This window comes from Lepus europaeus, chromosome 4, assembly GCF_033115175.1.
Source record: "Lepus europaeus isolate LE1 chromosome 4, mLepTim1.pri, whole genome shotgun sequence".
Lineage (NCBI taxonomy): Eukaryota > Metazoa > Chordata > Mammalia > Lagomorpha > Leporidae > Lepus > Lepus europaeus.
The window spans coordinates 155,789,331-155,803,142 of record NC_084830.1 but is presented as its reverse complement, the minus strand read 5'-3'; the positions used below and the strand labels follow the sequence as shown (position 1 = coordinate 155,803,142).

At 38.6% G+C, this 13,812-nt stretch overlaps 1 protein-coding gene across 1 annotated transcript in view; it reads left to right on the top strand.

Annotated features, from left to right (window-relative positions):
- Positions 1-9,528, top strand: part of SRFBP1 (serum response factor binding protein 1) — a 63,200-nt gene extending 53,672 nt beyond the window's left edge. The window contains exons 7-8 of the mRNA XM_062189269.1: positions 419-456; positions 9,134-9,528. Of these exons, the coding sequence (XP_062045253.1) occupies positions 419-456; positions 9,134-9,318 (223 nt within the window). The 3' untranslated portion in view covers positions 9,319-9,528. The remainder of the gene's footprint in view (positions 1-418; positions 457-9,133) is intronic.
- The last annotated feature ends 4,284 nt before the right edge of the window (positions 9,529-13,812 follow it).

Sequence of the window (13,812 nt, the reverse complement as noted above, 5' to 3'; positions counted from 1 at the left end):
TTTTTCTTTATTTGACAATAACATATTACAGTTTTTTTCCCTTTTCCTGAAATATGTCTAAATTTTTGTGTCTTGTGACTCATTCTGCCTGTGAGAGGATTTTTGAAATTCTTAATCTGGTTAGTGGGTAAGAGCAAAGACAAGGTAAGCAACACGAAAGATTTTTAGTTATGCGCAGAAGTCCCTGTGGGAATGTGACAGGAATCCTTCATGTCTGTGTCAATAGTGGAGTCTGGCAGATCTCGATGGGGTGAAAGCCTCAAGTTTTCTTGATTATCTTACTGATGATTGCTTGTGGGATGACGGAATATGATACAGTCCTCTGAATCAGTTTTTTCTTCAATTTTATTACTTTATCTTAAAATCAGAGAGTTGTATTTATCTTTCGGAAGTCATAATGGTGTTTTTCTTCTTTTAGCAGCTACAGAGAACAGGTTCCCAAAAGCAGAACCCCAGGTACGTATTAATGGCTGCCCAACATCCGTGGACAGCTGAGCAGTGCTTTGCCAAAGTGGAATGGTGCAAAGTTAGGATTGCTTCATGTCTGATGAAATATATACCATCAGAAATGGAAACTGTTGTCATGGGACCCTCAGTGTGATTTTTAATGTTTATTTGTCATAAATTAATTAGCACATTGTTTAAGCAAATTATTAAATGTTAGTCTGGTATGCCATTAAATACTCAGTAACAAGTATATTATTTGAGGGTTAAGAGAAGTTTAAGTATTTTCCATTAATTCATAACAAATCAGAGTAGAATATATTTGGGTATGCTGACTTGTTACACAATTCCAGACTTCACAGACTTAACATAATCAATATTTTATTTCTTACCAACATCAGAGACCACTGTGAAGAGGGGCTCTGCTGCACATAGTCACTCAAGGACCCGGCTCCTTTCCATCTTTTGGTTCTCTTTTCTAAATCTCATGACTGCATCTAGTCACAGAGGAACTAACAAATGCAGCCTAACCGTGTATCTAGAAGTGGGATTTGTTGAACATATAACCCTGTCACCACATGCTCATCTCACCTTTCCTCCCATGCAGACAGAGCACTTACCCTTCCCAAGGAAGCCAGGCAGGGTCACATTGTGCTCCTGCATCCAGCTCAGAGTTCAGGGTGATGGTGATGCAGTGCCTTCCTCAGACCCTACTCGTGTGACGAACTGCTCATAGTTCAGTGACCTTTAGGTTACAAGGAAGTCGTGTCCCCCAGTGCTGCCAGGTATGCAGTGGCACAGCAGGCACTCAGTTAAGGGAAAACTGGAAGGCATACAACAGATTAGTACATGAAATTCTGCTACGCAGGGATCATGCTGGCTCTGAGAATTTCCTAGTCATTGTCTTCTGTGGTCCTTGATTCCCTTTTTGGGAGGATCTTTGTTCCATGACTGGTGTTTGAAGTGGGCCTTGTGTGATCTTTGGGAGATTTGCCCAAGGTCACAGGTGCAAATCTTAGGCATTGAGGATTGTTCTCTTGGCGAGTTTTTCCCGCTCCAAGGGGTAACTTCTTTAACTATATACTTCCTCAAAAACTTGGTAGATTGCTGTCCTCTGTGTTCTGTTAGGGCAGTGTTGAGCTCGTAACAGCACTGAGAATTCTTTGCTTGAGCTGGTTCTCAAACCTGCTTTATTTATGTTGTGTTGTATTGTGTTAGATTTTTCCCACCTATACTCTCATTCAGCAGCTGCTGCATTGAGACTCTCAGGTTTGGATGGCAAAGTCGTACCTTTAATCTTGCTCCAAAGCTGAGTCTTTATGACTCTGTAAGTCTTTGTCTGCCTTGCACTATTGCATAACCAAAGGCTTTTCTAAATGTTGCATTCCCAAATACCTACAGCTGCCACTTCTTTCCTGAACTCTTTTCTTTTTTTCCCCTGTCTGTTGTCAAAGACAGCCAATAATAGTCAAATCTTTTTTTTAACATTAAAAAAATTTGTTTTGAGTAACAATAATTGTATATCTGTATGACACAGATTTTGACCAATTTAATGCATATATACAATAGGTATTGATCAAATACGGATAATTAGCATTCCCCTCAGTTGTCATTACTTTGTGATCAGAAAAATTGAGCTCCTCTCTTACATTTGCTGCAAGAATACACGGTAGCTACTTGTGAACTGTAGACACTCTGCTATACTATATAGCAGTAGGAACTTACTCATTCTGTATAAATCCTCCCTCCAGCCCCTTCTCCCAGCCTGTAGTAATTACTACATTGTCTTCAGAATGAGTGGTTTCAGCTTTCCACGTGTATGGGGGACATATGTAGTATTTGGATTCCATCCTTTTTTTGCTTCAGATGACAGGATTTCATTCTTTTCCATGGCTGAATAATATTTCACACACTTTATGTATTCATTCATTAGTTGATAGACACTTTGGCTAATTACATATCTTGGCTGTTGTAAGTAGTGCTGCAGTGAAAATGATAGTGCAGGTATCTTCTTGAAAAAGTGGTTTCATTTGCTGTGAATATATTTTGCTGGATGTAGGAATCTCCTCGCTGTTTTGCATGGTGACTGTCCTCATTTGTATTCCCACCAGCAGTTCATAAGAGTTTCCCTTTCTTGGTATCCTCACCAGCATTTGTTATTTTTTGTCTTTTTGGTTGTATCCGTTCAAACAAAGATGAGAACATCTCATTTTGATTTTGAGTTGCATTTCCCTTATAGCTAGTGAAATAGAACTTTTTTTTTTTTTCATATGTTTGTTGGCCATTTGTATTCCTTCTTCTGAGAAATATCTATTCTGACCTTTTGACCATTTTTTTACTGGAATTTTGGGTGGGTTTTTTTTTTTTTTTTGTATAATTTTTGAGTTCATGTTTTCTGCATAGTAATCCTTTGCTGGGTAAATAATGTACAAATTTTTTTACCTATTCTGACAGTTGTCTTGTCACTTTTTTCCTTTGTTGTGTAGAAGTGACTTAGCTTACGCACCCCCATTTAACTAATTTTGCTTTTGGTGCCTGTGCTTTTGGAATGGTACCCAGAAAATTGTAGCCTACAACAGTGTTGTGAAATGTTTGACCTATGGTTTCTTCTATCAGCTTCATAGTTTTGACTCCATCTGAGTTGACTTTTATTTATGGTGAGAGTTGGGGATCTAATTTTATTTTTTGAATTTATTTATTTGAGACACAGAGATAATAAATGAGAGAGACTGACAAGCAGAGAGCTCCCAGCCACTGGCTCAGTCCAACAAATCCCTGCAGAGGACCTTGTCTGGTGCCAAAGCCAGCAACAGAGGATTGATCCGAGTCTCCCTGTGGATGTCAGGGACCCCTTCAACTGTTACCCGTTGCCTCCCATGGTGCATATTAACATGAGGCAGAAATTCAAAGTGTAGCCAGGACTCAAACCCAGGTAGTCCAGTAGGGATGCAGGTGTCCCAACTGGTAGCTCAGCCACTAGACCTCACACCTACCCTTAATTTCATTTTAATACTTGTGTGTATCCAGTTTTGCTGACACTGTTTATTGAAAGAGACTCTCCTTGTTCAAAAGAATCTGTTGACTCTATGTATCTAGATTAATTTCTCCACTCTGTATTCTGTTGCATTGATCTATATGTGAGTTTTTATACTAGTACCCTGCTGTTTTAATTACTGTAGCTTTGTAATATGCCTTGTTATCAAGTACTGTGATTTTTCCAGCTTTATTCATTTATTTTAGTAGCAGCAGCAGCAGCAGCATTTTACTTAAATTGTTTTGGCTATTATGGGTCCTTTGTGGTTCCAAATAGATTTTAGAATTTTTTTTTCTATTTCTGTAAAGAATATGCTATTTTGATGAGAGTTACATTCAATCTGTAGATTCCTTTGGTTTTACGTATATTTTGGCAATCAACTCTTTAATCCATGATGATGAAATATCTGCATTTTTTTGTGTGTCCTCTGATTTCTTTCATAATGTTTTATAACGTTTGTTGTAGAAATCTTTCCCCTCTTTCGGTGGGGTATTTAGGTTTTGCATGAATAAAGCCATGTCATCTGTAATCATGGATATTTTGACTTTCTCCTTTCCAGTTTGCTTGCCCTTTGTTTCTTTTGTTTCCCTAGTTGCTCTTGCTAAGACTTCCAGTAGTATATTGCATAAGAGTGGTGAAAGGAGTCACCCTTGTCTTGTGCCAGATCTGGGGAGAAATGCTTCCAGCTTTTTCCCATTCAGTATGTTATTAAGTACTGGCCTGTCATACATAACCTTTGTTATTTTGAGATATATTCTTTCTGTACCTAATTGGGGGGAGAATTTTTATCACGAGGAAATGTTGAATCTTACCAAATGCCTTTTTTGCATCTATTAAGGTGCTAATGTAGTTTTCGTTTTTTCATTCTGTTGATGTGATTTACGACATTTAGTGATATGTGAATGTTCAGTCATCATCACACCCCTGGGATGAATCCCATGTGATTTTTGTTCTTTTTGATGTGCTGTTGGATTTCATTTCCTAATGTTTTGTTGAGAATCTTGCATCCATGTTCATCAAGGATATGTGGTGTAGTTTTCTTTTGTTCTCATGTCCATTTGGTTTTGGTGAGCTGGCAGATCCTTCTGTTTTTGGAACAGCTTGAGAAGTACTGAGTAGTTCTTTAAATGTTTTGCGCATGTCAAGCTGTAAAGCCATTGGCTTTTCTTTAATGGGAGTCTTTTAATTGCTCCTTCAATTTGGTTACTTTCTAATCTTGATTCAGTCTTAGTTAAGTTGTGTGTGTATAAGAATACCCATTTCTTCAGTTTTCTAATTTTTATATAGTTATTTATAGTAGGTTCTTCTGATCCTTTGTATTTCTGTGGTGTCAGTTGTAATGTCTCATTTGTCATCACTGATGTTATTTATTTTTCCCAGCTTTGTTGTGTAATCTGGTTTAATGTTTGTTTTTTCTTTTTGTAAAATCCAGTTTTTTGTTTTGTTGATCTTTTGTATTTCTTGTAGTTTCAAATGAATTTATTTTGAAAGTGGTGCTTATTATTTCTTGACTCCTAAGTCCTTAAGGAGCATCATTAGATTGTTTATTTGAAACACTTCTATTACTATGTATGCATGTGTGGCAGTAAACTTTTCTGTTAATACTGCATTTGCTGTATCCCATACATTTTGATAATGTTTTCATTTTCATTTCAAAAATTTTTTTTGTTTTCTTTTTAATTTCTTCAGTGATCATTTGGTCATTCAAGAGCATGTTTTTATATATTTGTAAATTTTCTTGTTGTTCTTATTGTTGATTTTCAGTTTTATTCCATTGTTTGAGAAGATATTTGGTGTGATTTCAGGGTTTTGTTTTGTTTTGTTTTTTTTACTTTATTTAGACTTGGTTTGTGACCTAAAATATGGTCTATCCTGGAAAACGTTCCATGTACTGATGAGAAAAATCTTCTGTGCAGCTATTGGATGAAATACTTTATAAATTTCCATTAGGTATACTTGGTCTATAATACAGTTCAACTCTGATGTGTCTGTTTTCTGCCTTACGTAATGCATCATCTATTGATAACAGTGGAGTGTTGAAATCTCTAACTGTTATTATGTAGGAATCTGTCTCTCCCTTGAGATCTAATAATATTTCCGTTATATATTTTAGTGGTCTGATATTGGGTGCATATATATACATATATTTATAATTGATATACCTTTTTGATAAATCCAACCTTTTATCAGCATGTAATGACCTTTGTGGTTTTTTGACAGTTGTTTTATTTAAAATTTTTTTATCTGGGGTCAGACATTGTTGCACCGTGGATTAGGCCACTGCTTAGGATACCTGTATCCTATATCATAGTGTGGCCATGCCACCCATGTTGGAAAACCAACTGGAGAGAGTTCTGGGCTCAGAGTGCCAGCCTGGGCCAGCTGTGTTCATCAGGGCCATTTGAGGAGTAAACCAATAGATGTAAGCTCTCTCATTCTCTGTATGTATCTATATTCTTCTGTCCTCTCTTTCTTTCAAGTTGATGAAAATAAGTAATAACTAGGCATTTAAAATTTGTTTTATCTGAAAGAAGTATAAGTTAATTCTGCTGACTTATGATTTCTATTTGAGTAGAGTATCTTTTTCCAACCCTTCAGTTTCAGCCTTAGTGCATCTTTATTTGTGAACTGAGTTTCTTGTAGGTAGCATGTAGATGAGTCTTGTTTTTAATCTAGTCAGCTAACCCGTATCTTTTGATTGGGGAATTTAATCCATTTACATTCAGAGTTAATATTGATACTCACTGGATCTTTTACTTCTCATATCGGATTCCTGTTGAAATTGATTTGTTCTGAGAGGAAGAGCGTGGTGGGGGCAAGAGGCATGAAGTCACCACACAGACTCCAGGAGTCTGGTGAAAGCAGCCCTGAGGCAAGCAGCCTGCAGACTCGTTTATTTCAGTTGCTACAGCGGCTTATATAGCCAAGGCAGCCAATCCAGTTCAGGGGTGGTCTATGCTCTAACCAATCACATCCTGTTGCCAGGCAGTTTCTGAAGCCATCCAATCACAGTCTGTTGCCAGGCAGTTTCTGATGCCTGCAGCCATCTTGGCATGGCCTTCTCATTCCACCACAGATTCCCTGAAACTTTTCTTACAGAACTTGGTCTGGTTGTAATGATGTTCCTCAGTTTTTGCTTGTCTGGGAAGTCTTTATTTCCCATTCACTTCTAAATGATAATTTTGCTGGATATAGTATTTTTGATTGGCAGATTTTTTTTTTCTTCCAACTTGGGTGGCACATTTTTCTTTAAACATCTTGAATATATTATCCCATTTTCTTTTGGCATGTAAGGTTTCTGCTTAGAAGTCTACTATTTGTCTAATAGATTTTCCTTAACTTTTTTCTCCTTTTCGCCTTTTCCTTGACTTAAAAGTTTAACCGTATTATGCCTTGGTGAAAATATGTTTTGGTTTTTTTGGTTTTTGTTTTAGAGAGTTTTGGTTTTAGTTAAGTATGGTTTGGGTCTTTTGAACTTCATGGATATGGCTGTCTATATCTCCTTTGAGATTTGGGAAATTTTCAGCTATTAATCCATTGTACGGATGGGTTATTTCAAAAGACTTGTCTTCAGAGTCAGAAATTCTGCTTGTCTATTCTGTTATTGAAGTTCTTAATTGTATTTTTTGATTCAGGTTTTTAGCTCTAAACTTTCTCATTGTCTCTTTTTTTTAATAATTTATATCTCTTTGTTGAATTTCTCCTTGTTGCCATGCCTTGTTTTCTTCATTTCTTTGAATTGTATATCTATTTTATTGCATCTCATTGAGTTTCGTTAGAATCATTACTTTGAATTCTTTTTTGGGAACTTCATAGATTGCCTTCAGATCAAGATCTGTTTCTGGAGAACTGTCATGTTTCCTGTGTCCCTGTAGATCTGATATCTACACATTTAGTGTAACAGTCAATTCTTAATGGAGTAAAATTAATTGGAAAAGGTTTCCATTTAAATAGAAAGTGGTCTGTCAATTGGGTATTTGCCTTGGATTTGGTTCTCGGTAAACCCAGAAGTGCTGTAGTTTTCTAGAATACTGTAGTTGTCTTATCTGCAACAGTTCACTATTTCCAGGAAATAGTGGTGTGACTTTAGTAACAGGGGCTTCCAAAGGTGTGTGCCCTCAGACCCCCAGAGTTGAATGTCAGTTACACTGGGGTTTGGGATGGCACAGAGGGGCACATTCTTAGGTACTGCTGGATAAGCATGGATGACACTGGAGCTTGTGACACTAATTGCCATGGCCCTAAAACTATAGGATTGGACAGCACCTTGCCCAGATCTTGCTTGGTGGGCTTGGCTGACGATGGGGATTATGGCACCACTGCATGGACTAGCACAGTATGTACTGGAGATTATGCACTGGCTTAGAGCAATGGAATGCAAGTAGGGCCTTCCACTGGTTCAGTTAACAGGTGGCAATAAAATCAATTAATAATTTTAAAATAAATAAACAGCATTGTCAGATACTCTATTTTAAGAACTGAATTTATGGCTGGTGCCACGGCTCACTAGGCTAATCTGCCTGCTTTGCCGGCACCCCGAGTTCTAGTCCCGGTCGGGGCGCCGGATTCTGTCCCAGTTGCTCCTCTTCCAGTCCAGCTCTCTGCTGTGGCCCTGGCAGGCAGTGGAGGATGGCCCAAGTGCTTGGGCCCTGCATCCGCAAGGGAGACCAGGAGGAAGCACCTGGCTCCTGGCTTCAGATCAGCGCGGTGCACCAGCCGCAGCGCACCACCGGAGTGGCCATTGAGGGATGAACCAACAAAAAAAGGAAGACCTTCTCTCTGTCTCTCTCTCTCACTGTCCACTCCACTCTTCCTGTCAAAAAAAAAAAGACCTGAATTTTATGGCTACACCTTGTCTGTACACAGTAATCTAGTGATATTCTTTTTTGTTTGTTTGTTTGTTTTGACAGGCAGAGTGGACAGTGAGAGAGAGAGAGAGAGAGAAAGGTCTTCCTTTGCCGTTGGTTCACCCTCCAATGGCCGCCGCGGCCAGCGTGCTGCGTCCAGCGCGCCGTGCTGATCCAAAGGCAGAAGCCAGGTGCTTCTCCTGGTCTCCCATGGGGTGCAGGGCCCAAGGACTTGGGCCATCCTCCACTGCACTCCCAGGCCACAGCAGAGAGCTGGCCTGGAAGAGGGGCAACCGGGACAGAATCCGGCACCCCAACCGGGACTAGAACCCGGGGTGCCGGCGCCGCAGGCAGAGGATTAGCCTATTGAGCCACGGCGCCAGCCGTGATATTCTTTTGAAAATACAGGATGGTAAACTGTTTTCTTTGTTTATGCCATTGTGAATAATATCACAGTGTAATACTCAATAAATGTCTATAACAGGGGTAACAAGCACAAATGGACTACAGAAAGTTTGTGAGAAGTGGAATTAAACCATGTTTGTTTTGTTAGAAAGAATTTTATAATCCATGCATAGCATTTTTATAGTAAGTATTTTCCACAGACTTACTGAAGCATCCTTCTCTATTTCCCAAAATTTACTGTTAATATGTCAGCTTGAGTTCAAACAGTTTTCTCTTGGGTTTTGGTTTTAAATCGTGAAGTGTTCCATTTAAGAAAAATAAGATTTCTTCCTGTAAAATTGTCTTGAAGAAAACAAAGTATGTTTCTCTTGAGTATTATTTTAAAATTGCCTTCTCTTTCTAGATTTCCCACCAAGCGAACCCCAGATCCAGAGTCAGTTCAATAAGAGTGCACAGAAAGGACTGGGAAATACAAAACAGTCACTGCAGCTGCCACTTCATCCTTCCTGGGAAGCAAGCAGGAGGCGAAAAGAACAGCAGTCGAAAATCGCTGTGTTTCAGGGGAAAAAAATTACATTTGATGATTGATCAGTACCTCTTCTTGTGAACTTTCAATCTAAAATTCTTTTTTAACTAGCCTATTTAAATGAATTTTTAATGCCTCTTTGGAGGTATATAAGATGTTTGTCTTTTTCTTTCTTGAACTAAAATTATGTTTCATAAATCAGGTATACACTTAAATTACCTTTAATAACATGCCCCAGACTGTTTCCTGTATAAAAGAATTTTGGGATTATAGTGATTCCAGATTTTGTCATTTGTGCTTATATGAAGTGTATGTCACTGGCTTAACTCTGGTTTTTGGCTTAAAAATAAATGTTGGGATACATTTAAAATAATATTAGAAAATATGAGGAAATCGGATCTATTTAAAATAGATTACTCTTGTTAAAAGTTAACAAAACTAAAGTATGAATGTGCAAATAATAAATAATATACATATTACTTTTAGTAATATTTTAATTACTGTTATGTACTTCTGTTTTCCATAACAATTTTGGATTTATTAATTATATTTCTATTATTTAGGCAAATTTTTTAAATATTGCAACGTAACCAATTTTACTTGTTTTTTTCACTGCTTAGAAATATTTCTATTAAATCAAGAATCTATAATATCTAGTTATTTGACAGTGTACTCATGACCTTTTTTGAGGAATCATAAGATTATTTGTAAGAACTTCTGAAATAGGTAGGACTGAAAGAGTCTCCCTACTAATGGCTCAGCAGAGAGGTCATGAGGTGACTCCCTGAGTAGGGGCTACATTATACATCATAGTGCTGTTATAAGTGAAAACAGGCTTTTTTTTTTAATTTTATTTTACTAGACAGAGTTATAGACAGATACAGAGAGAAAGGTCTTCCTTCCGTTGGTTTACTCCCCTAATGGCCACTACAGCCGGCGCTGTGCTGATCTGAAGCCAGGAGCCAGGTGCTTCCTCCTGGTCTCCCATGCGGGTACAGGGGCCCAAGCACTTGGGCCATCCCCCACTGCCCTCCCGGGCCACAGCAGAGAGCTGGACAGGAAGAGGAGCAACCGGGACTAGTACCTGGCACTCCAACTGGAACCTGGGGTTCCAGTACCGCAGGTGGAGGATTAGCCAAGTGAGCCACAGCGCTGGCCCGAAGAACAGGGTTTTTAAAAGCCCTTCCAATTTCAACTTTTTTTTTTTTCCTACTGTAGGAGAAATGTGAAGGTACTTGGTTAACTAAGTAATGCTAACTAAATATAATCTTTTGTGGTGAGCATTTTCTACAGCAGTTAGGATGTCACTTGGACATCAGAGAACCCAAGTTCAAGCCTCGGCTCTGTTTCTGATTCCAGCTTTTCGCTCATGTGCACCCTGGGAGGCAAGAGGTGACTCCTTAAGTTGTTGGGTCTCTGCCACCCCTGTGGGAATCCCAGATTCAGATCCAGGCTCTTAGGCTTTTCCCAGCACCAGCTGTTGTGGACATTAGGGGAGTGAACCAGTGAACAGAAGATCTCCGTCTATTCCTCTCTCGGTCCCTCTGCCTTTCAAATAAATAAAAAATATAAATAGATTAAAACTGTAAAGTAAATTTAACATATCCTGAAGGTTAATGGCACAAAAGTCCATCTGATTAACCAGGCTTCACAAGTTCTCTGGAGTCATTTCTATCTATTTTAAGAGTTCAAGACTTTAGATAATTAGAAGAATAGAATTCAAGATACACAATAGGAAAGCTATTTCTGTGTGTTGAATGCAAAATTTGTACTTTTTTGTTTTGGTTGACGTAATTTCAGACTGACAAAGTGAAAGGAAATGTTTCTGTGCCTAACAGACTCTGATTGAGGATGCTGCCCTTCAGACAGCAAAGTCTGCCCAAGCCTTCTCACCCCAACTGCAGGAGGTCGATCCAGTTAAAGAGTTAGAAGGAAAGTTATATATCTTGGTTTCTAGGTTTTGTGTATGCAAAGAACTATTGGACTTGTTTCTGGGAAGCAGTGAAGTTACTTAATCAGGGTGGTCTTTTACAGCACCATGGTTTGTTAGCATGAGTCCAAGACAACCATTCAGTCGAGGACAGTTCTGAACTTAGCAGTTTTGCCCCACAGTGGACATTTGGCAGCATCAAGAGTTATTTTGCGTTGTCACTAGGGGAAACAGAGCCGGCTACACACAGATACAGGCCCAGGATGCTGCTCTGCCATCTAGAGTACCACCAAAACCAAAAATTCCAGCCCCAGATTAATAATACTGATGTTGAAAACCCCTGGTCTGGGGCTCAGTTGTCCCCATTACTGAGGCATTACCATTATAAGCATTCCTCCTGATAGTTTGTCTACTAGGAAATCTGTGTGGCTGGTGAAAAGCAATCCATGTCTGAGTCTGTAAGCGCTTTGTTTTTCTACCCTGGCCTGGGTGGGTTCTTCATGTGCATTCCCTAGATCAATCTACCAAACACTCAAGGGGACCCTTTTACACGTTCCCAAAGCAAATTCTTTTTTTTGTGTGTACCTCTCCTTATTCTCCAGCATTTTGCCTCACAAATTAGTCACATTGAACTGAACTCTGAACTCTTGTCTCTGCAGTTCTGTAAATCACGTGGGCTTCCTTCCACCCTTTTCTTCTTTAATCTGAAGGTGTATAATCTCAGGATTGTTTGAAACTTGCCTGGATATGTCAGAACAGCAAAAACAAACCAAAAAAAAAAAAAAAAATGATGGAGGAAGGACATCCTAAAATTCTGTCTGTAAAAGCATAAGAAAATTGTCTGAACTGTCAAAATATATTTTTTCAGAACTCTAGATTTAAAGACTTGCAGCAATTCAGGAAGTATTTTTTTCAAGAAAAAATGTCTGAATCTTGATTGTTGTGACATCTTAAGCCCTATTTCCATCTCTGCTCCCTGATGCATGTTAGCCTTGAAAACAAACAGCTGACAACCACAGTGAGCAACCTGCAGCCCGGCAGCCCTGGAGGGGAGCAGATGGTACTGGAGCTCTTCAGAGACACAGGTGGTTGTTACTGTTTGACCTGTCTGGTCATTCACTGCACAACCCCCTTGCAAGGCTGTTTTCATATAATCTGAGTCAAACTTGACCAGGGCAGTAAGATTATTCCTTGAGATAACTTTTCAAAATTATGAGAGGCAAATTTTTAACATCAAGGCCGCCTCAAGCAGTAACAGTTGGGATAAGTGAGTTAACCAGAAAGCTTACAAGGAAATCTGAACAATCAAGTATCCATAGGGACTTTGATAAGTTCAAACATACTTCTTGGAATCAAGATCTCACACATTCATAGGACTGTGTGAATGTACAAGAAAGTGCCAAGAAGCCTCTAAACTCTCACTTAACAACTGAAATTGAAGTGCCATACAGAAACGAGAGAAGCCTACAGGATTGTCAGCTTCCTAAGTGTTAAAGGTCTACCCTAACACGCAGAGCCCTTCAGGAGAAAAGGTATTGATTCCAGAAATCCAAGGAAATTTCTGTCCAAGTGTTAGTTAGCATGTTGCTAAGCTAAATGAAGCCAACTTAAATGACTATCGACAGCAAAGAATATAGACTTCACAAAAGTAGTTCAGAAAAGTCACCACCATGTGGTTACCAACAAAAACCAGCAAGAACAGTAAGTCCAGGGTTGGAGGGGATCTCATTTAAAAAACTGCAAGATTGTATTATTAATTAATGAGACATTCACAAAAAGAGCCCTGTACTCAGGGAAGGTTTTCAATCAGAAACTTTGAGGAAGCCCAATGTTTGGACTTACGCAGATTAAAGAAGCTAATTTAAATATATTCAAAGAACCCAAGGAAACCAGGTCTAACTGAGAATAGTGTCTTACCAAGTCAAGAATATCAGGGATGAGACAAATTATAAAAAGCCAAAAAAATTCTGAAGCTGAAAAGAAAAATTACTGAAATGAAAAATGCAGCAACAGTAGATTTAAGCAGGCAGAGATTTGGCAAACTTTTAGATGATAGAAGAGATTATCTGGTTTAATTATGGAATGGAAAGTAAAAAAATGTTCAGAGACCTGTAGCACACCACCAACTATGCCAGCATGGGTATATGAAAGTATGTGGCCTAGAATTTCCACTCATATATACCCAAGAGAATTGGAAACATTCACATAAAAACTTGCTCATGAATGTCCATAGTGGCCTCATTCATAAAATCTAGAAAGATGAAGTAGTCCAGATGTCCATTAACTGGTGATGGATCAAACTATGGTATGTATATATATATATATATATATATACACACACACATACATACACACACACACAAACACAATAGAACATTATTCAGCTATAAAAATGAAGTATTGATGTACAACATGACATGGATGAGTCTTGAGTACAACATTGTGCTAGCAATAAAGAACAACAATGTGATTCTATGTGTATAAAATGTCCCAAATAGGTAAATTCATAGAGACTTAATGTAGATTAAGTGGTAGTGAGGAGCTGGGAAAAGGAGGAATTGTTTGTGCTGTTGGGTCTGGCATTTCTTTGTGGAAAGATAAATGTTCTGGAACTGAGTAGTAACTG